Source organism: Hippocampus bargibanti, linkage group LG01, assembly GCF_051943395.1.
Source record: "Hippocampus bargibanti isolate YZ-2025 linkage group LG01, ASM5194339v1, whole genome shotgun sequence".
Lineage (NCBI taxonomy): Eukaryota > Metazoa > Chordata > Actinopteri > Syngnathiformes > Syngnathidae > Hippocampus > Hippocampus bargibanti.
Genome location: NC_142734.1, coordinates 29,558,847 through 29,583,927, shown reverse-complemented (window position 1 = coordinate 29,583,927; position 25,081 = coordinate 29,558,847). Strand labels below are relative to the sequence as shown.

Genomic DNA, 25,081 nt, shown 5'->3' with positions numbered 1-25,081 from the left:
TGATCTGTATCATTCTACAGACTTAATAACTTGTCACCTTTTTAATTTTTTAAGGAGGAGAATGAAGTGACAGAGTTCTTTGTAACCCTGGAAAAAGATCCCCAGCAAGAGGATTTCCTTCAAGGTCGCATGCCCGGAAACCCTTACAGTAGCAACGAGCCAGGCATCGGCCCTCTTATGAGGGACATTAAGAACAAGATCTGCCAAGACTGCGACCTGGTGGCACTCCTCGAAGATGATAGTGGAATGGAGGTAACACGAATCTGAACTTTGCTTGTCACCTTTTCTTGCCAACAAGTTAAATCGTTTTTTCCCCTTCAGCTTCTGGTGAACAACAAAATCATTAGCTTGGATTTGTCTGTCGCTGAAGTCTACAAGAAAGTGTGGTGCCCAACAAATGAGGTAAACGACTGAGAACTATGTGAAATAGTTTTGAAGGTCATCCCTCTAATCATTCCCTTCTGTTAACAAGGGCGAGCCAATGAGAATCATTTATCGTATGAGAGGTCTGCTGGGTGATGCCACAGAGGAGTTCATAGAGTCGCTGGACTCCACCACAGGTTCTATTACTTGTCTAATATAGTCTCCCAGTCTGCCAGATTTTCTTACCTGTCATCATCCAATCCTTTTATTCTCGCCCGAATCATGAAGTATAGTCCGTTGATGTTCATTTCACCACCAAGATTAAAAAAAACTCTCCTTCCTCTTTGTTTAGATGAGGAGGAGGATGATGAAGAGGTGTACAAGATGGCAGGTGTCATGGCACAGTGTGGTGGACTGGAGTGCATGCTCAATCGGCTCTCAGGAATCAAAGATTTTAAACAGGGTCGTCATCTGCTCACAGTAAGCCACCGTTGTGACTGAAATATGCTATGAAATGTCACCGGGTTAATTTATCTTTGTTTCAGGAAGTTAACAAATATGTAAACACGTAAAAACATGATTACGGTAAATTAAACGTTAGTGCAATCACAATATAGTAACACTCTTAACTTAGTCACTGCCAGACGATGTGCAAATGTGTCCACTCCGGGGTTTTTGTCATTTTCACTCAAATTGCATGACCCACGGAGTATTGAGTTTTAGGACTACATAAACATTCAATGCAGCAAAAGAAACCTGAGACTCTCCTCTTTCATCAGAAAAAATGAAGTAATTCCCCTAAATTATTTGGGTCTGGAGTTATCTGAGCTTGAAATGGGGGCGGCTGTACTCAAGGAAAATGCTGCCCCTTCATGGGAGGGAAACATATTGACAGGTCTGACCAAAGCTTGAATACATTGAGGAATGGCCGTGAATGAGTTAATAGTGTAAAACAATAACTATAATAACTCAAAATCAATAGCATAGTAATTCAATCTTCACGCGTTAATGTCCATATTCACCATATGACCAACCCCGTTCAACTTTAAACACACAAAAGGAACCCAAAGCTCACTATCAGTTCATTCCATATTTAAGGTACACCAGAATATAAGGAGCACGGTCAGCTTTTGAAAAAAAAATCAGGCTTTTTGGTGAGCTTTGCGGAAAATAAGCTAAGTCTGTTTCCTAAAAGGTAGCTGGAATGCTTCATTGCAGAGACCAGCCCATCAGAAGTTATTTTGTCCCAATTCCTAATGCCACTTAAACCTTTGAAATCGAGTTCATAAAAATGTAACTAAAGTCTCAAGCTACAAAGTATTGAAACGATTTTTTGTTGAGGGCTTGGGAACGGCTGACGGTGGCGTCATAATTCAGAGCTGATTCATGTCTTTTTTAGGTTTTGCTGAAGTTGTTCAGTTATTGTGTCAAAGTGAAAATAAATCGACAACAGCTCGTCAGACCAGAGATGAACACGCTCAACGTCATGCTCGGAACACTAAACTTGGTAAGTCACTTGTTATGGTATGCATGTTAAAGTGCAACTTGACTATCTTCCTCTTCTCTCATAGGCTCTAGTGGCAGAACAAGAGAGTAAAGACAGCGGCGGGGCCTCCATCGCAGAGCAAGTTCTGAGCATCATGGAGATCATTTTGGACGAAGCTAATGCAGAGATTTCGGAGGATAAGGTAAGGGGCCATTGGCTGCCACCAAGGCCAAATAAAAGTACGAAGGTGTACCCAAACAAAAATCCAACCTTCTTTGAGCGGGCTAAAAATAAATAAATAACTTGATTAATTAACTAATTAGCTCATTCACTGCCACTCATGAATTTATTCAGGAATTGAAAACCATGATCGCCATTCCCGAATTTGTTCGGGTTTTGATTTTTCTCGCGGGGGTGCTGATAAAGTACTGATCAGACCACTGGCAATGTTTTTCCCTCCCACGAGGGGGCAGCATTTGGCTCTTCTTCATGTTAGCGCTTTGTTATAGCTTCAGTTGTTAAAGTGCTATATCAATCAATGTATGTATTGTATTTTGTACAGCCGCCCCCATTTCAAGCTCAGATAACTCTAGGCCCATATACTTAGGAATTAAGTATTTTTTTTCTGATCTCATGTTTCTTACGCTGAATTGAATGTTTATGTAGTCCTAAAACTCAATATTCTGCAAGTCCTCCAATTTGAGTGAAAATGACAAAAACCCTGTGGCACTGGAGTGCACACATTATTGCACATTATCTGGCAATCAACGAGTTAATCAATGAATTGATTAATTAATTCTAGTCTTCCACCACCCACCGTGACCTTAATGAGGATAAAGCGGTCTGGAAAATGGATGGATGGATTCTAATCTTTTTTCTTTGTTTCTTTCTGGGTTTTTTTTTTTTAGGGCAACTTATTGCTGACCGGTGACAAGGACCAGCTGGTCATGTTACTGGACCAGATCAACACTCCATTTGTACGCTCCAACCCCAGCGTCCTGCAGGGTCTGCTTCGCATCATCCCGTACCTGTCATTTGGCGAACTGGAAAAAATGAGGATCTTGGTCGAGCGCTTCAAGCCGTGTTGCAGTTTTGACAAGTGGGTACCACTTTGGTGTTACCTATCATGCTGACCTGTACTCTCAATGACTTACCGCTGTGCTTCCTGCGTTTCTTCACCTAACGCATCTAATGTTTATTTTTTTGCTTCCAGGTATGATGAGGATCATAGCGCCGATGACAAAGTGTTTCTGGATTGCTTCTGTAAAATTGCTGCTGGAATAAAAAATAACAGTAATGGCCATCAGCTGAAAGATCTTATTCTGCAAAAAGGAATTACACAAAATGCGTTGGACTACATGAAGAAACACATCCCGAATGCCAAAAAGTATGGGTCTTGTTATTCTTGGTGTATAAAAATGGCTCAGCTGACTGAAGTTTCATCATTTTCTCTTGTCAGTCTGGATGCGGACATCTGGAAGAAGTTCCTCTCTCGACCTGCGCTTCCCTTCATTCTAAGATTACTTCGAGGTTTGGCTACCCAGCATCCCCCCACGCAGGTAATAAAGTCTTCTAATGAAATGTCATTTAATAAGAAAATTCAGGATGAAGACCATGATTTGGAATTTGATTTTTTTTTTTTGCTCTGTCCAGTTGCTGATAGGAACCGATTCAATTACCCACCTCCACAAGCTGGAGCAGGTCTCCAGCGACGAAGGGATTGGCACGCTTGCAGAGAATCTTTTGGAAGCATTGAGGGAGAACAGCGACGTCAATCTGAAGATCGAAGCGGCGCGCAGGGAGACCAGAGCTGAGAAGAAGCGTATGGCCATGGCGATGAGACAGAAGGCTCTCGGAACGCTGGGCATGACGGTACACGCTCTTTTTCATATTAATTTTTTTCTTTTTCTTTTTTTGAAACAAAGATGTCACCACAAATTTTAACAACCACTTTGTGTGTGCGTTCGTTTTTCAGACCAACGAAAAGGGTCAGGTGGTGACCAAGACTTCACTATTGAAACAAATGGAGGAGCTGATCGAGGAACCGGGCTTGACTTGCTGTATCTGTCGCGAAGGCTACAAATTCCAGGTACAGAAAGATGCACGTTCTTATTGATATTACACTGATGTACAACAACGTAACACGCGTGATTTTGATTCCAGCCCACCAAGGTCTTGGGTATTTACACTTTCACAAAGCGGATATCGTTAGAGGAATTTGAGAACAAGCCTCGCAAGCAGCAGGGTTACAGCACTGTGTCGCACTTTAACATTGTCCACTACGACTGCCATCTGGCAGCTGTCAGGTAGCATCACTTTTTTTTTTTTTTTTTTTTCAAAAGTAATTCGTAATAATATTTTTTTTTTTTTCCACCACTCCTCTAATTTCTTCAATCTCCAATACAGGCTGGCCCGTGGGCGAGAAGAGTGGGAAAGCGCCGCTCTCCAGAACGCCAACACCAAGTGCAATGGACTGCTCCCGGTTTGGGGGCCACACGTGCCAGAATCTGCATTTGCTACATGCTTAGCACGGTAAAAACATAAATGGCCTCCCGATATGGGTATACAGGGATGCATCTGGGCAGCGCCCTTGCGTCATTTGCACATTTTGATAGCTACTAGCACAAATCTGTAACACCACTGCGCCAGCACCGGCCCACGTCTATTACGATTGGCGCATATTGCTACGTGATCTGCGCCACATATGACGTACTTCTGTTAAAATAGATAAAGAAACAAATTTAGTTAAACAGCAATTGAAAACTGTTCATTTTTCTTCAGAGGTTTTAACTTTCCTCGTGATCCGCCGAAACTGCCGAAAGAAATAAAGTACTGTAATAGAATATTCATTTACCCATGGTGCATTGCAGTATTTACTTTGAACAACATCGACATAAATGGTTGTAATATGGAGCAAGACAACAAAAAAAACTCAAAAATACATTAAAAACAAGCAGCAAATAAACATTTTCGTTTTTTTAAGAAGCAACGGAGGGTACTGACAATTCGTTTCAGCAAACTGCTGTTCATGATTCGAATTTAGTGGATAATTGGAATGATTTCAGAGCTGTTGCAGCACATTGGAAACGGCAAAGAAATGTGTTCAAGTCGACACTAATAAGAAATATTGTGCTAAGTAGAATATTAAAATAGCACGGAATTGATTGTGTAGTAACTAAAGAAAATCGAAAATGTTTGTTTGTGTATGATTAAATTCTTTGACTTGAATTAAAGTTGTTTATCACAATTAGAAAAATGTATTTTAGTCAAATAATGTTTTTTTATTTGCAATTTAGAAATATCATTCTCCAATGAATGTATTTTGGTTTATTTCAATCAGTTTTCTATACTTCGGCAATGTATTTAAAGCAGGCCCATCAATTTTAGAATTGGGCCCCCTTTTCAAACACAACGGGGCCAACTGGCATCCCTTTTTAAATTTCCCAGATGCATCCCTGGGTATATTTCTCATACCTAGTGACAAAGCAGACCTGCCATCACTGTCCCAATATATCAATGACAACATTGAAAACTGATTTTATCCTTTTTTTTTTGTCTCCCTCCTTTTGTGCCACACAGACACAATACATATCTACAGGAATGCACAGGACAGCGCGAGCCCACGTACCAACTCAACATCCACGACACCAAACTGCTGTTTCTTCGCTTTGCTACCGAACAATCATTTAGCGTTGACACGGGAGGAGGCGGCCGAGAGAGCAACATTCATCTCATCCCCTACATCATCCACACCGTGCTCTATGTGCTCAACACGTATGTACCGCGAGTGAAGATCAAAAGCTACACTTTCCTGGCTGTTGCCTGTTTAACCCTATGGTGTGTTGTGTTGGGTTGTGTTAGCGGGCTAAAGCTAACCCTATGAAAATAATAATAATAATAAATTTCATTTATAAGCGCCTTTCAAAACTCTCAAGGACACTTTAAAGTCACAGGATATTTTTTCTGCGGGTGAACAGCGGCAGCCACACGCGCCGGCGTAATTCCCCTTATTTTCTGTTCAACACACAATTTAGGTAATTTTGTGTGCGATTTCTCTACTTAACACGTCCACAGGACACGTTATCGGACACAAGTTTTCATCTTTTCAACAATTTACACCAATGCCTGCCGCTCATTCAATATATTGTTATCCCTTTCCGACCTCCTCCGCAGAACACGGGCTACTTCCCGAGAGGAGAAGAACTTGCAGAGTTTCCAGGAGCAGCCGTGTGAGAAATGGGTGGAGAGCTCGTACGATGTAGAGGGACCACACTACTACACCGTCCTGGCCATGCACATCATGCCGCCCGAACGCTGGAGGACCTCGCGGATTTATTTCCTCCGGAGACTATTGGTCAACGCACACGCCCGCAAGGTGTCGGCGAGCAGTGCCAACAAGTATGGCCAGATTATGAACGCTTATGTGTCGCAATTTTTTTAAAGTAATTTTAAAATGAAATTATCTCACAGTCGTGTTGACTATTTTCCCTTCCCTCCCTCAGACTGACTGATAAAGTACCAAAGGAGTATGCAGTCTATCGCTCGCCTCTTCTCTTCTGGGGCCTGGTGGATCTTGTCTACGACATGTTCAGGGTAAAATCCAAAAACTTGGGAGTTGAATTTATTCTGTGACCATGCTTTTAACTCAAATCAACTTTACTGACCTTTTTTTCCCCCGCCTTTTGGTACCGCAGAAAGTCCCCACCAGCAACACAGAGGGCGGCTGGTCATTCTCGCTTGCCGAATACGTGCGTCACAACGACATGCCCATCTACGAGGCCTCGGAGCGCGTTCTCAGAGCTTTCCAGGATGAACTCATGCCTGCCGAATCCTTGGCGGAGTTCTTTGATGTTGTAGGTCAGTATTACACACAAGCAATGTTGAAAATAAACATTTCAACAAAATATTATATTTAATTTTAGAGCCACTCAGAATTAAAATTGACCTCTTTTTGTTAGTCATTCTCAAAGTAAAGTGGGACATGGGTTGACCCAAGTGGTACGCCAAGAATAACTGAATTGTTCAAACTGTGCACCTTGTTCTTTTGAGTTAAACTTTTTTTTAATCTTCCACGATTAAGTTGGATATATATTTTCATGGTATCATTTAGAACTGTTTGTTTAAAGAAATAATAAAGTGGGGGTGCACTTTTTAACTAATGTACTATATAAATATTCTGCCATTTTCATTGCGAATAAAACCCCTGGCACATTTTCAGTGAGGACTTAAAATCAGCCGCTATGCGACTGCATTCTGTTTTTGGCTCATAGCGGTGATACAGTACTTTCAGATTTCTTCGAAGGGAATACAGTGATACCGCAGCTTACGAACTTAATTGGTTCCCAGAAAGTGTGTGTAAGGCGAAAAGTGTGTCTTCCAAACATTAATTTCCCATAGAAAACCATTAAAAATGAGAATAATCCGTTTCCAAGTCCCCATAAAATATAATTTTGTACTAAATAAGGCTTAAAACTACACAAATGTGTACCTTATTTTATGTATAATAAATACGCTATTGTATTGTAATTAAAGAAATAAACATTACTGTATAATAAAGTTGTTTTATTTACCTTTGTGATGGTCGTTGATGTAGTTGCCTCTTGATGATATCCGAGTGAAGTTGCCGTGCTTTCTCGGCGATAATACCTTCACACACTGTCCCCTGCTAGCTGCTTTTCGTTAATCCAAATCAACACAAGTTTTTCAACCTCTTCTATTGCCTGAGACCGTTGCTTAAACAACACAGAAACATCCTGAGCCACACGTAGCAGTGGTTGACTTAGCATACTGGTACTGGGATGCTAAGTCTAAGTTTGTGTTGCTTGATGATCTCCTTCTGCTCGACTGTAATTTTGTTTTGTGTCCTGTTCGGCTTAACACTAGCCTGTGGTGGGGTCTTTTTCTGTCGCATAGTAGCAATTTTATCCTTGATAACAAACCATGTATGCCACATATGCACTCAGAGAAAGGGTGACTGGAAAAGTAGTCCAGCAGCCACGGTGGGGCTGTTTCGGCCGTGTGGTTTGGTGTTCTTCCGCCGAAAACTAGTCCGCTAATTTAATGTTCGTAAGGCGAAAAGCTTGTTAGCTAAAGCGTTCGTAAGCCGAGGTATCACTGTACAACATTTGAGAACCACTAATCTTAAAACATGACAATTGCTTCTTTTTTGGAGGGGAGCATGGTAAAAAAAATGACCAAGTTCTTTTTTGTTGACATATTCAGGTCTCCTCTCCGAAATCCCAGATCCAGATCTCTTCCTCCAAGATTTGTTGAACTCTTTGCCCTGATGATGGGTAGTGTGATCCACCCGCGCACCAATTTCCAATCCAAACGGCATCGCAACTCCATCTGGGACATCCAGCAAACAAACACGTCTTTTTTGTGCACAGTGTATCCGCCATGCTTCGCCCTTTGTCCCCCACACATCCAGTGACATCTTCAATTGAACCATTAGCGGAATCGATGTGAAATCTTCTAATACGCATTCACTTGTCAAGCTAATTCCACACACACACAAAGCAAACGCAGATGACGAGGCGCTGCAATTTCACGCCGTTGGAGACCCAAAAGAGCAGCATTCGATTTTTATCTTGTTTTGCTTTTTGTTTCCTATTTAAGGTTTTGGTCAGCATGTTTTAAAATGGCGGAGAATGTTTCACGTGCCCGTGATCTAACTTGTCATCCTTTGGTCGTTGTGTATGGTTCTAACTGGAATTTCAGTGAAAGACGCCATTTTTGTTTCGTGTGGATGAGCAAGATTTGTTTTATCAATTTGACAAGCAATGGCAAGAAGAAGAAGAAAAAAAAAGTCTTGATGCATCTGTTTTATTTTCATCCTTGTCACAATGCCTTGGTCACCTTAACCTTTTGTCATAAGTTCATTCGTTGCAGTGATATTTTAGGTGTCCTGTTGCAATACATAATAAAGCAGATATACGTTTATATCCCTAAACAGGGCAGTTTGTTTTCATCACTTCAAATGTTTTTGCATTGGATTTTTTTAATGAGTTCTCTGAGGAAAGTTATTGACCCCCATCCCGCCCAAAAAAATGTGGCCAGAGAACTGCTCTTTGTGGTCAGCAAAATGCAGCAAGGTTTTACAGTCACCAACCTTGAGCAAAAGTAGTGGCGTTTGCCAGCTGAATGCATGGTGTGGACTTGACTCACTTTATTCTAAATTCGCGCGCTGCTATGGTTGTTCAAACGTTGCTGAATGTTTGCTTTTTGGATTAGCCCAATGATTAATAAAGTTGATATATGGTTAGGATGACTTGTCTGTCTGAGTGAATTCTTATGTCGTATCGTTAAGGGCTTTTGCCCTTAACGAATAGGCTCTAAGCATGCTCGGAACTTTCGTGAGGGGGAAAAAAAGTTAATCAGATAATATGGTCAGAAACACTCACAACAAAGCAGACTGGTATTAAATCGATCGCAAGGTGGAAAAAAGGAACAACCCAAAACATTTGTCAGAGAGCGTGTTATTAATTCTTTAGGTCAGCTTTAACCGAGGTCGCCACTTCCCCTGCATTACCGGAAGTTGTTACGGTCGCCAGTCATCGCAGCTCTTGCAACATTTCTTATTTCTTATTCTCATTCAGAGTTTGTTTTAATGTAGAATTCACCGAGGTCAAAGAATTGGAATCCGCATGGCCGAGGGAATTTTTTTTAAACGGTACACGTGAGTTAACAAGCTGCAAGAGTGGGTTCCACGCCTCTGCGTCAGGCCTCGGCAATGGTAGGAAGTGATTTCATTTTTACAAACCCACAAACTATTCTGTCTACTTATTCTTTATATATATATTTCGGAGTTTAGTTCATCTTAAGGTTCATTATGTCACTTGCTCACTGTGGCAACCTCGTGCGCACAAAAAAAGTTCAAATCCCGTGACGATAGAGCAGGTGTGGGCAAACTTTTTGACACGCGGGCCACAATGGATTCTAATACTATTTGACAGAGGAGCATTTGGAGGGAGTGTTTGGGACAGATATACTAAAGAATTAAATGTAGTGTGTGCAAACCTCATAGCACAGTAGGAACACTACAACCCAATTAACTTTCTTTCAAATGTGAAAAATAGCCCTTATCAGTTAATAAAATTGTCTCAAGGAAAAGTAGCTCTTCGGTCAAAAAACACCTGCGCCATCGAAGGTCAAGTTATTGTACTAAACACTTTGGAATCTAACACTATATTTATTAGAAAACAGGATCAACACATCAAACAGTAACAGAATAAGATGCATCAGCATGAACAAGTGTCCTTTATACAAAGGAATATGGCTTTTTTCCTCACATAAACTTCAACAATGTCGTCATTTTGAGAGCACTTTCGAGGAATATTAAGGCTTATGGTGTATAACAAACAAACAAGGCCCACAATTGGTCCATTCAATCATTTTGAAGGTAAACGTCCAAATAATCAAAGTTGAATTTTAAAAAAAGCCCATCGTCACTAACAGCATAGCGGCGTGACATCATCAGCAGGCGAGGGGAACGCGCGCAGTGCCTCCCTGGACGATTTGGTGTAGCCGTTATGGAAGATGAAGGCTTTTTTCACCGAAAAGAAGGACACTGTCTTGTCCCACGCATCCGAGCCTGAGGCGGACACGCCCGCGCTGAGTTGCCTCTGCAGGGCCGAGTGCATCCTCCCTGCTTTTTCAGTGCACTTCCTCTCCATCAGCATCACCTTGCACAGACTGAGGATGCGAATGGGGGTGGAAAAATTGGAAAAGTTAACCTTGTGAAATAAAATGGCCACGCCAACGCTCCTGATAACACCCTCATTCTATTTGAACCAGAAAATTCAATTGGTTGATCATATATGAAACAACTGAATTTGTTCTTCAGCTCTTTTTTGGAACTAATTAAAAAGTTCAACAAAAAAAATAAAATAAAAATTCAAATTACGTTCAAAGGTAAAGGTTAAAACGCGTTTGACATCCCTCCATTTGTAATGTACTTTGAAGCTATATTTTAAGCGATTCGGATTTTTGAAGGCCCGAGGCAGATTACATTCATGTGGCAGCACATCTAGTCTCAAATCTGATTGGATATTTCCACACACTCGCATTGAAAGCAGTGGCGCCATGCAATAGAAACGATAAAATGAACAGAATATCTAGTTTAAAAAAAAAACTGCGATTTTATGGAACAAATATGACAAAGAAAAACATTCTTCAACATGTCGACGCTTACGTTGTGTGTTGCTCAATCATCCTCGCCGTTGTTGTCCAGACTCGTGTCGGCTTGGAGAAGATTTGCCGTGACAGCCGCACCGAAGTCCCTTTTTTTATACCCTCTGCCGTCCATTTAATGCGGCCCCGGTTCTCACGGTGTTCGACCAATCACCAAGTAGCGTCATGACAATGCAACATGGGAATAAATTAGTTGAATTCATCACATACAAAAGCTTCAATCCAAGCAAACAGGTGTGAGGCCACCCCTCCAACCCACCCTTCCTTACTGGCCCCTGGTCACCCTTTGCTGACGTGGCATTGGGAAGCCTCTTTCTCACTATGTCAAAATAGACCACTTGATCAAAATACATAATCAATCAATAGTTGATGAAGTGGCAGCATTTTTTTTATATAAAATCCTCTAATTTCATTTGATCGTACTTAATAAAGTGTCCAGTTGTGAAGCTTATATATATATATATATATATATATATATATATATATATATATATATATATATATATATATGAGTTGTCCTTGTTTATGTATTTATCTATCCATTTGTTTCTTTATTTAATTAATTATTATATTATATATTTGATTACTTATTTATGTGTTTATTTATTAGCTTGTTTTGTTTATTCCTTTATTGTTTGTATATATATATATATACAAACACACACACATGAATATATATATAAATATATATTCATATATATTCATGTGTGTGTTTATATATATATATATGTGTGTGTGTGTGTGTGTGTGTGTGTGTGTGTGTGTGTGTGTGTGTGTGTGTGTGTGTAGATAGATAGATACACTGTACGTATATATATATACACTGTATGCCGTATGTATGTCTATATACATTTATAAACAATAAGAGAACAAAAGAAAAAAAAATCCATCCATATTTTTTGAAAAAAATATTTTCAATTTAACAATAAAGGAGGGGCAAAAGGCATGTTTTGTCAACTATTTGCATAATTCCACCCAGTCGCCAAATCAATTTCAGAATCGAATAGTGCTTGCTAAAATGCGTTTTTTTTTTCTGTGTATTTTAATCTAATTAATCTTTTTTTCCTTTTGTTTATTTTAAATGTTTTTTTTAAGTTTGCATTAAATGTACTCTGCAGAGCGTCATTTTCCATTTTCTTTCATTCAAAATAAAAAATGTTCTTTTGACAATTAAACACAAAGATATCTTACAATAACCTTCTTAGGTAAGAAAAGACACAAGAGCATGATTAAAACGGGTCAGTTTGACCTGCACTATAACAGCGGTCTAAAAATATTGCGCTGACTTTTTGTCGCACTGACACAATGTCGCCACTCATACATGTTGACCATACACACGCACGCGCACACACACAAAGGGTGTGCGTCTCAGTCGGTATTTCAGCCGCCAGTTCACACGGTGAGCATCTCCCAAACTGACAATAGCTACCATGAGTCCAGATGGCGTGCCTGGAAGCCGTGTTGACAAGCCTGTGGTCCTCTCTCTGTGCTGGTGTGTGTGAGAGAGAGAGAGTGTGAGAGGGGAGTGTGCATGGTTGAGGGCGGGGGAGGTGGTTCACTCAATATCTGCGTTGAATAGGGCACACTTCCTTTGTGCGGGCGGCCTCAGTGTCATTAACACGGCAGTGTGGGAAGCTCGGGAGCACATCATCTCCCACGTTCAGGCCAAGGCAGGGGAAAGAAGCGTGTGACCGGGACGTGGCCAGCTGCAGACTCTGTGTGTGTGTGTGTGTGTGTGTGTGTGTGTGTGTGTGTGTGTGTGTGTGTGTGTGTGTGTGTGTGTGTGTGTGTGTGTGTGTGTGTGTGTGTGTGTGTGTGTGTGTGTGTGTGTGTCGACACATTGACATCTACAGTGAGACCTCAACTTACGAACTTAATTGGTTCCCAGACAGAGTGTGTAAGGCGAAAAGTGTGTATCTCAAAAAAAAAATTCCCATAGGAAACCATTAAAATGGGAATAATCCGTTCCTGGGTTGCCATAAAATATACTTTTCAACTAAATAAGCCTTAAAACTACACACAACATACCTTATTCTATGTATAATAAATGTGCTATGTATTTATTTATTTATTTATTTATTTATTTATTTATTATTGTTTATGTCTTTGTTTTTCTATTCATTTGTTTATGTATTTATCTATCCATTTGTCCTTTTAATTAATTAATTAATATATTATATATTTGATTATTTATTTATTTATTATTATTGATTATTTATATTATTTTTGTGTGTTTATTTGTGTCTTTATGTGTTTATTTATCTATTTGCTTATTTTGTTTATTCCTTTGTGCGTGTGTTTATGTATTTATGTGTGTGTTTATTTGTCTTTATGTATTTATTTATCTATTTGTTTATTCCTTCGTTCATGTGTTTGTTTATTTATTTATTTATTTATTTGGCCATCTAACTATACGTTATTTATTTATTTTCATCATTTGTTTTTGTGTTTATATTTATTTATTTATTTAGCCATCTAACTATATGCGTTATTTATTTATTTTTATCATTTGTTTTTGTGTTTATATATATATATATTTTTTTTTTTTTTTTGTGTGATGAATAAATAGTTTTATGAAACCATCAAGTGACACCTCCAAAATTGGATTCAGGCTCTCATTAAAAAAAAATGTTTTATTTTATAAGTGCACTAAATAAATAAAAGAAGAGCTATTTTTTCTGAACAGGTACAACCTCATGTAAAAAAAAAATGTTGAGAACCACAGCTATATCCCAATTATCCCTTCATTCATATCATAATGCTCTCCAGATTTTTTTATTTTTTTGCGCCACGTGTGCACGCCATCAGATTCACTTTGTGTGTGATTACATCACGGGGGTGCGGCGTGCTTCCATCCAGGGGTCACCACTTTCCCATATCAACACAAGCAATGGGTCAGTAACCCCCGTGCCCCTCCCACCCCGCCTCACATCCTCCTCCAGCTCCCCACCAAGGCTCTTTTCTCTCCCAGTCTATCCCTCCACCTGCTCCCCGGAGACACGCTCCATTGTCCCCGGGGGCCATAAACACTTGATTGAGCATGTGGCGGCTCTGCGTTCTTCGGATCCCTTCCCATTGGCTCGGGGGGAGTGTGAGAACCTCATCCGAGCCCGAGACCCACACATTCATATGGAGATCGGCGTGTATAAATACGGGAAGGAGGCGCCGAGGAAGGCGGCTGACATTTGGGAGAAGGAGCGGACCCGCGAGCAAGCAAGCAAGCAAGCATGGCTCCCGCGGTTTATGGAGCGAGTCACTTTTCCAAGGAGATTTCATCTCACAAGGTAAGCCAAGTCGTTTCGTTTTGGGCCCTTTTTTTGGGAATGAAACGCGTATCGCGATGCCAGCGGTCTCAATATTTCTGCTCTCTTTCATTTCAGCTGAGAAAGCCACTGGTGGAGAAACTGCGGCGAGACCGCATCAACACCAGCATCGAGCAGCTCAAGTCCCTTCTGGGGGCCGAGCTCCTCCGACAGCAGCCCGACTCCAAGCAGGAGAAGGCGGACATCTTGGAAATGGCCGTGTGCTACCTGAGAAGCTGGCAACAGCAACGGCGCCGTCTCTCCTCCCCCTCGTCCCCGTCCTCCTGCTCCAACGGCTACGCTCACTGCCTTCAACAGGCCATCAGCTTCTTATCACACTGCAAGGTCCAAAGCCCGGCCCAAAGGCGGCTTCTGGTACACTTCCAAGACTTACAGGTGTCCAGCGGCCGCAACGAAGCCCCTCAAAGCACACCGTCACCCTCGCCCTCACCCCTCAGCTCCGGTAAGGGTGCCGCTCACCCCGACGCGGCCCTGTGGAGGCCCTGGTAGAGTCCGCTAGGAGGTCCGCGAGCCACAAATGAAAGACTTGATGAAGTCGAGTTCTTGTGGGTCACCGCCAGTGTTCCTTTGGGAGGATTTGATAAGGGTCAGGTTTTACTGAACGACACCTGGTCACCGTGTGACCGTATGTGTGTATGAATTTTAACATGACACCTCATTCGGGTGCTGATTTATTCAACAATTGTTTGTTTTTGATACTATGTATTACGTAAGTGTCCCGCAATGGATCAAATCGCGCTGTAAATCCTATTTTTGATTGACTCAATGTCATTTATATGCGTAGCCTGATGTTTGACACCACATTTTCGTGGCAGGGTCAACCGTATTGTTCAAAATGGACATCAAGTGCTACTTTGAAAGCCTTTTGTAAAGGAACCACGTTTGCTTCCCTGTGAAGAAAATAAAGAAAAAAACTTCAGATGAAGTTTTTGCAAAATTGACGTTTTCTTCATGTGTTTATTCCAAACAGTATTGAATTGAATTGTTGAATTATATTATCCATGGTATGAATACTTGCTGAATTTTATTTTGCCAGATGCACATATTTTACATGACAAAAAAAAAACACACTTCAACACATTTCACATCAAATTTACAATCTCTATGTAAAATCTGGGCCCATTTAGTTGAACTCGAAGCAATTACAGTAAAGTCTCGTTATATCGATATTCAAGGGAGTCAGAAAAAATATCGATATAACCGGGACTATCGATATATCCGACCCTGTTTGCATGTAATTTTCTCCGTGCGTGCATAGAAATAGTATCGATATAACCGGGACTATCGATATATCCGATATCGATATAACGAGACTTTACTGTATTCTCCTATAATAGAAAAAAGGTGCACTAAATCGGTACATTATTTTCAGACAAATATCTACAATTCCCGACCACTGCATTATAATATCATATAATATTATTCTACGCTTTTTGGGTGAACATTCCTGTTTTATAGAATATTGCAATTTGTATCACCCTTTTCCATATTAATGTCCCAGGTGAACTAGAGCCTATTCAAGAATTGAAACGAGATCCTTACTGGCGTCAGTTGGAAATACGTTAGGGTTAAAACTTCTTCCTAAAAATCCAAAGAGACTATATCAGGATTATAAACTTGAATGAATGTGACCTGCTTCCAGTCCGTAGTCAAGTGCTGCTCATTATTCCCGCTTCCCAAATGATGCAAATGAGAATGTGTCGCACCCACATACTTGATTTCACCGCTGCTTCTAAACCCATGTTCTCATGCAAGTTTCACATTTGGTGACCCCCACCACCACCCCACCCTTACGTCCCACTTGTGTCGCTGAGGCGTGCTGTCTCGTGCTTGAATTATGTGTCAAGTGTCTCTAAAGTCTTTCACAACTATTTGCGCGTGTACGTGTGTGTGGAATGTGGTATTTGTTTCCCGGGACTTTCTCAGGGTCTAGTTGGCCGAGCCAGATGGCACCGTGGGTCCGAGCCACCGCCCCCTCCGAAAGCCCCACCGCCCACCTCCAACCTCCAACAAGAGATCAAACACCGTAGCTAATGTGATGTGTAACAAGACACACTTCTATTGTTGCTGCCCAGGGGCCTCCGCTGAATGGCCGCGGACTGTGGGAAACCGCTGTGAACGCACTCACAGAGGGATGGCTTGACAGGAAGATGTTCTCTGCCACCGACCAGCCGTACTTTATGACAGGAATTCTGAACCTCTGTGAGTGGGAGGGGAAGTCGTCTTCACCCACACTGAAGGGTAAAAAAAGAGACCCCTGGCAGGCCCAAACAAGACAGTCAAGAATGGGGAAAGACATAAAATAAGACAACACGTAATAACACTACTGTGTCTCTGAAGGCCACACTGAAGACAAAGATTTGTTTGTATACCAAGAACCTGAATGACAGTGCTGGCTAGCAGGCTAACTAGCTAGAAGGCTAGCTCGCTAGCATGCTAAATCGCCAGCAAGCTAGCTAGATTGCCGGTTAGCTAGCTAGCGAGAAAGATAGCTGGCTGAGATAGTTAGATAGATAGCTAGCTAGAGAGCGATAGCTAGCTAGAGAGCAATAGCTAGCTAGAGATAGGTTGATAAATAGACAGTGAGCAAGAGAGATAACTAGAGAGAAAGAGAGCTAGCTAGCTCCAAATTTCGCTAGCTAGCTAGACAGACAGATAGCTAGAGTGCAAGCCAGAGAGAGAAAGAGAGAGAGAGCTAGCGAGCTACGAAGCTCGCTAGCTATGGATAGATAGATAGATAGATAGATAGATAGATAGATAGATAGATAGATAGATAGATAGATAGACATCTGGATCTGGAGCTACAATAATCATTGCAATAATACTGTTCCAATAGGGAGTGCAAAGAGAAAACGCAGAGTCACTTTTGATTTGAATTTTGTCCACAAACAAGACATGGTGGACAAACTGCCGAGTGTCCATCAGTGATGTTCTTTTCATGGTTCAACACAAGGCATCCGAAGGACCTCATGAATACAGACGTCAGAGTGACATGCCAATAGCTGTCCAGTTTTGATATTGCAGTTCCAGGGAACTGTTGAAGATGTGTGTGAAGACCGGAGGCAATTGCCCAGCGCAGACTTTCAGGGAGGGATTGGGGAGGGGGGGGGGGGCACTTTATCGAGGCCTGTGGCTTTCTTGAGCTTTGGCTTCTTGAAGGGCCGTCCCACGACAGATATATGGATTTATGATGGAAAGATTGATGGCTGGACTGGACAGTAGGATGGATGATGGTAGGAGACAAATAGTTTTGAGGTCATCACACTAAGAACGATTGAGTCAATCCATACGGCGCGGAGGTTTGTGTGTGTGTCTGTATCTGTGTGTGCGCGCGTGTGTTGGTGGGCAGGGGGGGGGGGTTGCTGCGCATGCGTGTGCTTCTTCCCTCCAACCACAAAAGATCAATTAACATTCCCGGTGGGGCAGGGAGGGGTGGCATTGGGCTTTCATACTGCATTGAGTCTGATGTTGGCAATTGGTGGGAAAGTGGGTGCACAGTACTCACATCTGGGGGATGGAGGCCAGAAGGGGAGTAATGGAGTAACCCCCCCCCCCTTACTCCAGTACTCCATTACTCCAGTACTGCACTACTCCCTCTGAGAAGCCGTAAAAATGCCATTAAATTGACACTAATCTAACACAAAACATTTTTCCGCATGGTTTGCATGTGTGAATTTGCATGTTGTCCCCGGGCCCATGTGGCTTTTCTACGGGTACTCCAGTTTCCTCCCACATTAAAAAAAAAACATGCATGACAGGCTCATTGAACACTCGAAATTGTCCCGAAGTGTGATTGTGATTGTCTCTGTGCACACTGCGATTGGCTAGCAACCGGTTCAGGGTGTCCCTGCCTACTGGCCAAAGACAGCTGGGATAGCCTCCACCACCCCGCCATAATCTACTGTGAGGATGAAGTGGATCAGAAAATGAATGGATGAAATTTTACATGTATTAAAAAAAAATAATATTTTTTTTTAGTAGATGATATGAAATGAAAGATTTAGTTGATTTACTCTACATATGACTTAAAAATAAACCAGCCTACTTGCAACTGATTTGCTGGCGACCAGTTCAGTGTGTCTCACCTAATAATAATCATAATTGAAAACATTACTGCGACTACTAATATTAATAATGATGGTGATGATATCACATTTGCTTCACAGATATCACGATCTGGTTGGTGACCAATGGGTGGCGCTGCCGGCACCTGTACAGGTGTTGGTCGTTCTCATCAGTGGCAGTTAAAAGGACTCCCGGCACAACCATTCCGTGTTGGGTCATTGTATGTGTTTTCTGCACCCTGTGAGGTTTGTTTCATCTTGGCAGATTTTTACTCATGGTTTTCTTTGATACTTTGTACCTTTCTGTTCGGATGACTTTGATGTTTTTGATTTTGTTCCTGCTGACTTTAGTTTAATACAATTTGGCCAATATATCCTGTTGCTCCCTCCTGCCTGCTTTTTTTGGGGATCCACAACCACCATCACCACCTCGCAAACCCCGCGCCTGTGTGGGTTTTCTCCAGGTACTCGGGTAGCCTTCCACGCTCCAAAATCTTTCACCTCTCACCCCAAATTATCCTTAGGTGTGATTGGGAAAGTCCATATGTCATCGATATGTGCCTTGTGATTGGCTAGCAACCAGGTTACGGGCGTGTCCGCCATGAGGATAACCTGGGTGGAGAATAAATAGGCTATATTTTTATTTTCTGTCTTTCTTTCTATTGTAAAAGTGTGGCAGCCATTCCCCAGGACCTTTTTTTGCGTGTTTGTATGCCACACTTGCACTTTATATTGTTTTAGTGCGGTAGCATATGGCCTTAGTCGTCTTTGAAGCCAGAACCCCGAGTGACTTCCTGTCATTTCCAGCTCTCCAATGTTGTCTTTTCATCCGAAATGCGCGGCGACGAGCGACCGCACCCTGTTTTTTTTTTTATCACTGCTCGCTTATCTTGAGAAACATGCCCGGCACAGATACATGACCTCTGGGTTATTGATGCCTCTCCTATTGTTGCTCCAAGAGTCCCACTGGTCAGAGTGTGGGAACCCCAGCCCGGCCCGAGCCGCATGCCTTTGTTATGCTAATGTCGAGCTATAAAAAGAGGAGCAAACCCTGCACAGACACCAGAGCCAACGCGACTGTCATTGAAGAAGCTTCTCCTTTTACACCTGCGGAGAGATGGCACCTTGTTCCTCCAATTTCTCCTTCGTGCAACATGCTGGGATTTCCGAAAGAGACAACATCAAAGTGAGTCTTGGAGCACAAAGTTTTTCTTCCAACATGTAGCGAATGTCAAAATGGAGTGCGACCATTTGTTGTTACAAAAGTTTATTTATTTTTAAGACTGTTTAGATGTAGTGTGTCAATGATGTCATCAAAATGTACATTTTGATCAGAGGTCTCGGTGTCGTTAAAACAATGCAATAATTTTTGAAATGTAAATTATACTCACCATAGGATTACATAAACAGCATTTCCACTGCATTTGATTGTTGTTGTACAGAATTAGATTAGATCAAGTTAGATTATATTAAATTAGATTAGATTACATTAGATTAAATTGGTTTAGGTTGAATTTGATTAGATTGGGATAAAATTAAATTATTTTAAATTGGATTAGATTGGGATTAAATTACATTAGATTGGATTGGATTAAATTCGATTTGATTGGGATTATATTAGATTAAATTAAAGTGGATTACATTGGATAAAATTAAATGAAATTAGATTATTTTAAATGACATTAGATTAAATTTGGTTTGATTAAATTCAATTGGGTGCGTTTAATTTAAATTATAATAGTTTAGATTGAATAGCTAACCTTTATTTGTCTCACAATGGAACAATTCCCAGCAGCAAAGTTATGAAAGGATATGAAAATAAGGTTAGGATGAATGCTTAATAACTGCTAATTGGGGGGGGGGGGTTCAAAAGGACACCTCAGTTTAGCAATACGGATGTAATAGACAGCCCTCTGAGGTCAACCATGATTACAATGCGTCCGCTGACCCTCGGCGTCTCCCCTCTTCCCATTTTTTTTTTAGTTACGAAAGCCCGTTGTGGAGAAAATGCGACGTGATCGCATCAACAGCTGCATCGAGCAGCTCAAACTCATCCTGGAGAAAGAGTTCCACAAACAAGAGCCTAACTCCAAACTGGAGAAGGCCGACATCCTGGAGATGACCGTCAGCTTCCTGAGGCAGCAGCTGCAGCCCACCGCCGGCACGAATGGCGCCGATTTCACCCGGGGCTACTCTCACTGCTGGAGGGACTCGCTGCACTTCCTGTCGACGGGCCCCGGCAGCACAAGAGGGGCCTCGCTGCGGGGTGAGATGCACCGCGGGGACCCTGGCTCCTCTCCACTGTCTTCGCCCAGCAAAGGCACCAGGCTGCGGGAGAGCAACGGCGGCGCAGTGTGGAGGCCCTGGTAGAAGACTTGGACCACCACTCGATGAGTCGGAAGTACCTTTCCAGCCCTGCTCCAGCCTCAAGGTCTCCTCATATTGATGGAGACCATCTCGAAAATCTTGGCTTTGACTACCATTCACCTTTCAACTCTTTTTTTTTTTTTTTTCCTCCGGTTTGGCGTGATGATGGTTTTGTCGACTCGTTTACTCCAGTGGAGTTTTGATATCTTGGCCAATTGTAACAGTGTATCTCTGCCATATTGCGTCGTACTGACAGACCGTGTTGAGAATATTTCTCTCGTATCGTCGGATGAACTATGCCAAATTGTAGAATGTGGAGTCACGTGACGTCTGTGTGTGAATGTGTACCTGGTTTTGCTGATGACATTGATGCTCTTAAAAGTCATTTTTGTACGACAATTAACAATAAAATGAAACAATCATTATTAAAGTAAATCATTTGGTTCGATATTTATGACTCTCTAATAAGGTGTAATGTAATTTTTTTTCCCCTTAGATTGTCAACCGGAAATCCGGCACACGGACACACACACACGCGCTCGCACGCACGCACACACGCTCTCTCTCTCTCTCTCTCTCTCTCTCTCTCTCTCTCTCTCTCTCTCTCTCTCTCTCTCTCTCTCTCTCTCTCTCTCTCTCTCTCTCTCTCTCTCTCTCTCTCTCTCTCTCTCTCTCTCTCTCTCTCTCTCTCTCTCTCTCTCTCTCGCACACACATACCCTGGTGCGACAGGATTTCGACGTCATTACTCACTCGAAGATTCGAAATAAAATAGTGCACCGAGACGCAATGAGTTGACGGCTGACACTTACACACCCAACTCGCAACTTCAATCTCATTGGACGCACAACGATGGGATCATTTTGAGCGTATCTCTCCGAAAAGGTTCCAAATTACAATAAGCAGTGCGAATATATAGTGTGAAAACACGACGTGTCTCTCCTTTTAATGTCTTCTACTTGCTGATATAGATTTTAAAACTTTGTTCTAAAGAACCGAACACCGTCCCCTCAACAAAAATGAAAGGTGTGTCTTGTTCCTTGTTTGTGTTTCAATAGATTGGATTGGATGTACCTTTATTCGTCTCACGTGGAGAAATTTACACTTCACATCAGCAAAGTTATGACAGGAAAAGGAAAGAAAGAAGTTGAAAAACAAAATACGGGAGCTGCTGGAAAGGCAGCCACTCTCGCGGTGCCATTTTGAAGCCACAATAACAAAAATAAATAACAAATACAATAAAGTCTCGTTATATCGATATTCAAGGGAGTCCGAAAAATATCAATATAACCGGGACTATCGATATATCCGACCCTGTTTGCATGTAATTTTCTCCGTGCGTGCATAGAAATAGTATCGATATAACCGGGACTATCGATATATCCGATATCGATATAACAAGACTTTACTGTAATATGAGAACACAAAGATAAAGTAATTATTCTTTCAAGTAACACACACATTCATTCACATCACAACTTATTATTATTATTATTACTATCAGAATCCTGAATTTGAACTCAAAATTCAGACTTTAAAGTCTGAATTCTGAGATAAAAGTGGGAATCCTGCCATCTCTATTTTTATTTAATCCTCTTCCATACATTTTGACCTTATCTAATAATCCATGGTAGCAAGCATTTTAATCGCCCTCTCTGTGATGACATTTATTTTCCACATGATGGCGTAGTTGAGTAAATGAGACCCCATGACGCATTGTCCAACAAGTGAACCATTTGGGTAGAAAAGCCGCATTATACTTAATGATGCCTCCATTTTCCCATCACTAATTTAGCGTTCTTTGACTTTTGAATATAATTTGTCTGTAGAACACTAACTCTATTTACCACAATTCAGAATCGGAAAACCTTTATTCGTCCCACAATGGGGAAATTTGCATTCCACAGCAGCAATTTGAAAGGGGGTGGGGTGGGGGGGGGAATGAAAGGATAGAAAACAAGATATTCTAAACATAGCAAAATAAAAATGTCAACTGTATAGTGTAAATGTGCAAAACCGTTTCATAAAAAAACTATATTGTGCAAATATCAAGTAAGGCATATTTATATATGTAGCTGTATTGCATCAACCCATATTTACAAGTGTCCAGTTTTTTGTTGTTTTTTTTCACATGTGATTATTGGGAATTGCGAAGCCTGACAGCAGTCGCTAGGAACGATTCTCAAAACTTCTCAATAACATATTTATGGATAGTTATGGAATTTTTTTTTTCAAATTGTAATTATTTTTTAGTTAGGTTTTTTTTTTGGTCAGAGTAAATCAAAATAAGGCATGTTCTGTTCTGGGGGAGTCAAAAACAAGCAATATCACAGCTGGAAACAAAACTGCAACATCTTTTTGAAGAGGTCATTTAACACTTCTTTCTGTCTCTGTCTAACACACACACACACACACACACATGTACACACGCGTACACACAACGCTTCTAGCCGGTGTTTGTGAGAGGAGATAAAAAGGTCTTTTGTGGCTGGGAGGTCAGCCCCATTGACGAGTAGACGTGTGAGTAGAGTCCAAGCGAGGCTTTCCCACAGTCTGCGCTGCGCTCACGACTTGGTGTGCTCGGTCAACAGGCAAAGTGTGCCTCCGATCAACAGGCGCCACTTTTATTGGAGGCCACTAAAGTGCAGTTGGACACAGTGCAGTTCGATTTTGCCTGCAATTTTTTGTTTTGTTTTACTGGAGCAAATTGAAGTGCAGCCGGCGATATGACTTCTGGGAAACATCTATTCTGTTTTGAAACTGTGAATAGAAACAAACATGATGAATTGACCAAACTCAGCTATTTCCGAATGCATTCATTTCTTTTCTGTTGCGGTGGTTAACAGACAATCACAGCGCTTCATTCATCACCTCAATTATCCGTGCAGTGCTTTTCCCTGGTGGCATCCTCCATGCATTCAATTTGGTCTTTAATTGTTGAGAAACTCAGACTGGCATCTCCTACCTGGGTGTGGGATCTGAGATAAGATGATGACAGCCTATCCTTCTGTATCTAATTTAGATCCTTTATCTCCCCTGGCCAGCTCGGCGTCTACTCTGCCCCCGCCTTGGAGTTATTGATGCATCCCTCATTGTTACTCAGGGGCCATGGCCCTGTCGGGTCACATGGCGAGGCGATGCCGAGATCTCCAAGTGACAGTGACAGCATGTTGAAGCTTCATTCTAAAATGGAATAAATACAATTTGCTCCCCCTCAAAAATCGATACACAACACCCCCGTAATGGCAACAAAAATATTTTGCACACCTCTTAATGTGCCATGTCAGCCATATTGGTGTGACATTGGATTTTTAGATTGGGAAGATGAGGTCTATGAAAACTCTGTGTTATGAAAAATACAGATCCCAGATACTTTTAATTTTATATACAGTAAAGTCTCATTATATCGATATCGGTTATATCGATAGTACTGCTTATTACGATACTATTTCTATGAACGCAAGGAGAAAATTACATGCGCGCAGGGTATCGATATAACGAGACTTTACTGTATATACATATACAGTAAAGTCTCGTTATATCGATATTCTCGGGAGTCGGAAAAAAGATCGATATAACCGGACTATCGATATATCCGATCCTGCGGCATGTCAATTTTCTCCTTGCGTTCATAGAAATAGTATTGTAATAAGCAGTACTATCGATATAACTGATATCGATATAACGAGACTTTACTGTGTGTGTATATATATATATATATATATATATATATATATATATATATATATATATATATATATATATATATATATATATATATATATATATATACACTGTACACACACACGCACACACTTAACTCACATTGTGGTGAATTGTGAATATGAAGCATTTACAGACACTCCCCAACTTACAAACATTTGAGTTACGAACAACGGTACAGACAAAGATTTTTGCGGGTACATCAAAAAATGTTCTGTGAGTTACATTTTGTATTGTGTGCCTTTTTCCGGACGAGCATGCGATTGGCTGCATACTGTGCTCCACGCGCACACACGCACTGTCACGGTTTGCAAGGTGGTGATGGCAGTTGTGGATCCCAAAAAGAAGGCAGGAGGGAGCAGCAGGTTGTATTTGAGAAATTGTATTAAAATAAAGTCAACAGGAACAAATTCTAAAACGTTTAAATCATTTGAACAGAAAAATACAAAGTATCAGAAAAACCAAGCGTAAAAGTCTGCCAAGATGAAACAAACACATGCACAGCATACACTCCATACGCACTGCATACAATTGCATACAATGACCCGACACCGCATGGTCGTGC

At 41.3% G+C, this 25,081-nt stretch overlaps 3 protein-coding genes and 1 long non-coding RNA gene across 8 annotated transcripts in view; 3 read left to right on the top strand and 1 right to left on the bottom strand.

The window, feature by feature from the left end:
- ubr4 (ubiquitin protein ligase E3 component n-recognin 4) overlaps positions 1 to 9,116 on the top strand; it is a 51,463-nt gene extending 42,347 nt beyond the window's left edge. For both annotated transcript variants that reach the window (XM_089009334.1, XM_089009325.1), the window contains exons 89-106: positions 55 to 252; positions 322 to 402; positions 473 to 560; positions 716 to 843; positions 1,763 to 1,870; positions 1,935 to 2,051; positions 2,758 to 2,948; positions 3,063 to 3,236; positions 3,309 to 3,408; positions 3,503 to 3,721; positions 3,825 to 3,938; positions 4,013 to 4,155; positions 4,256 to 4,381; positions 5,429 to 5,623; positions 6,023 to 6,247; positions 6,352 to 6,442; positions 6,544 to 6,706; positions 8,072 to 9,116. In XM_089009334.1, coding sequence (XP_088865460.1) covers positions 55 to 252; positions 322 to 402; positions 473 to 560; positions 716 to 843; positions 1,763 to 1,870; positions 1,935 to 2,051; positions 2,758 to 2,948; positions 3,063 to 3,236; positions 3,309 to 3,408; positions 3,503 to 3,721; positions 3,825 to 3,938; positions 4,013 to 4,155; positions 4,256 to 4,381; positions 5,429 to 5,623; positions 6,023 to 6,247; positions 6,352 to 6,442; positions 6,544 to 6,706; positions 8,072 to 8,136 — 2,526 coding nt within the window. In that variant the 3' untranslated portion in view covers positions 8,137 to 9,116. The remainder of the gene's footprint in view (positions 1 to 54; positions 253 to 321; positions 403 to 472; positions 561 to 715; positions 844 to 1,762; positions 1,871 to 1,934; positions 2,052 to 2,757; positions 2,949 to 3,062; positions 3,237 to 3,308; positions 3,409 to 3,502; positions 3,722 to 3,824; positions 3,939 to 4,012; positions 4,156 to 4,255; positions 4,382 to 5,428; positions 5,624 to 6,022; positions 6,248 to 6,351; positions 6,443 to 6,543; positions 6,707 to 8,071) is intronic.
- Positions 9,117 to 9,373: 257 nt separating this feature from the next.
- Positions 9,374 to 21,401, top strand: her12 (hairy-related 12). Of its 4 annotated transcripts, XM_089009378.1 has the most exons (5): positions 9,374 to 9,584; positions 18,531 to 18,674; positions 18,780 to 18,892; positions 19,388 to 19,614; positions 20,412 to 21,401. In XM_089009378.1, exons 4-5 carry the CDS (start codon positions 19,546 to 19,548, stop codon positions 20,796 to 20,798), a joined length of 456 nt encoding a protein of 151 aa, XP_088865504.1. In that variant the 5' UTR covers positions 9,374 to 9,584; positions 18,531 to 18,674; positions 18,780 to 18,892; positions 19,388 to 19,545; the 3' UTR covers positions 20,799 to 21,401. The 4 variants fall into 4 exon arrangements, with proteins under 4 accessions (XP_088865504.1, XP_088865511.1, XP_088865496.1 ...); XM_089009385.1 differs by lacking the exon at positions 18,780 to 18,892; XM_089009370.1 differs by having other exon boundaries at positions 18,780 to 19,614.
- On the bottom strand, positions 9,625 to 13,100 carry LOC148903823 (uncharacterized). The gene is made up of 3 exons (XR_016116574.1): positions 12,471 to 13,100; positions 11,043 to 11,173; positions 9,625 to 10,543 (listed from the first exon to the last, which is right to left on the bottom strand). It is a non-coding gene; the product is annotated as an uncharacterized LOC148903823 (long non-coding RNA).
- On the top strand, positions 13,633 to 15,305 carry LOC148903822 (transcription factor HES-5-like). Its single transcript, XM_089009348.1, has 2 exons — positions 13,633 to 14,325; positions 14,422 to 15,305. The coding sequence occupies exons 1-2, from the start codon at positions 14,269 to 14,271 to the stop codon at positions 14,851 to 14,853; spliced, it is 489 nt and encodes a 162-aa protein (XP_088865474.1). The 5' UTR covers positions 13,633 to 14,268; the 3' UTR covers positions 14,854 to 15,305.
- Positions 21,402 to 25,081: the final 3,680 nt, after the last annotated feature.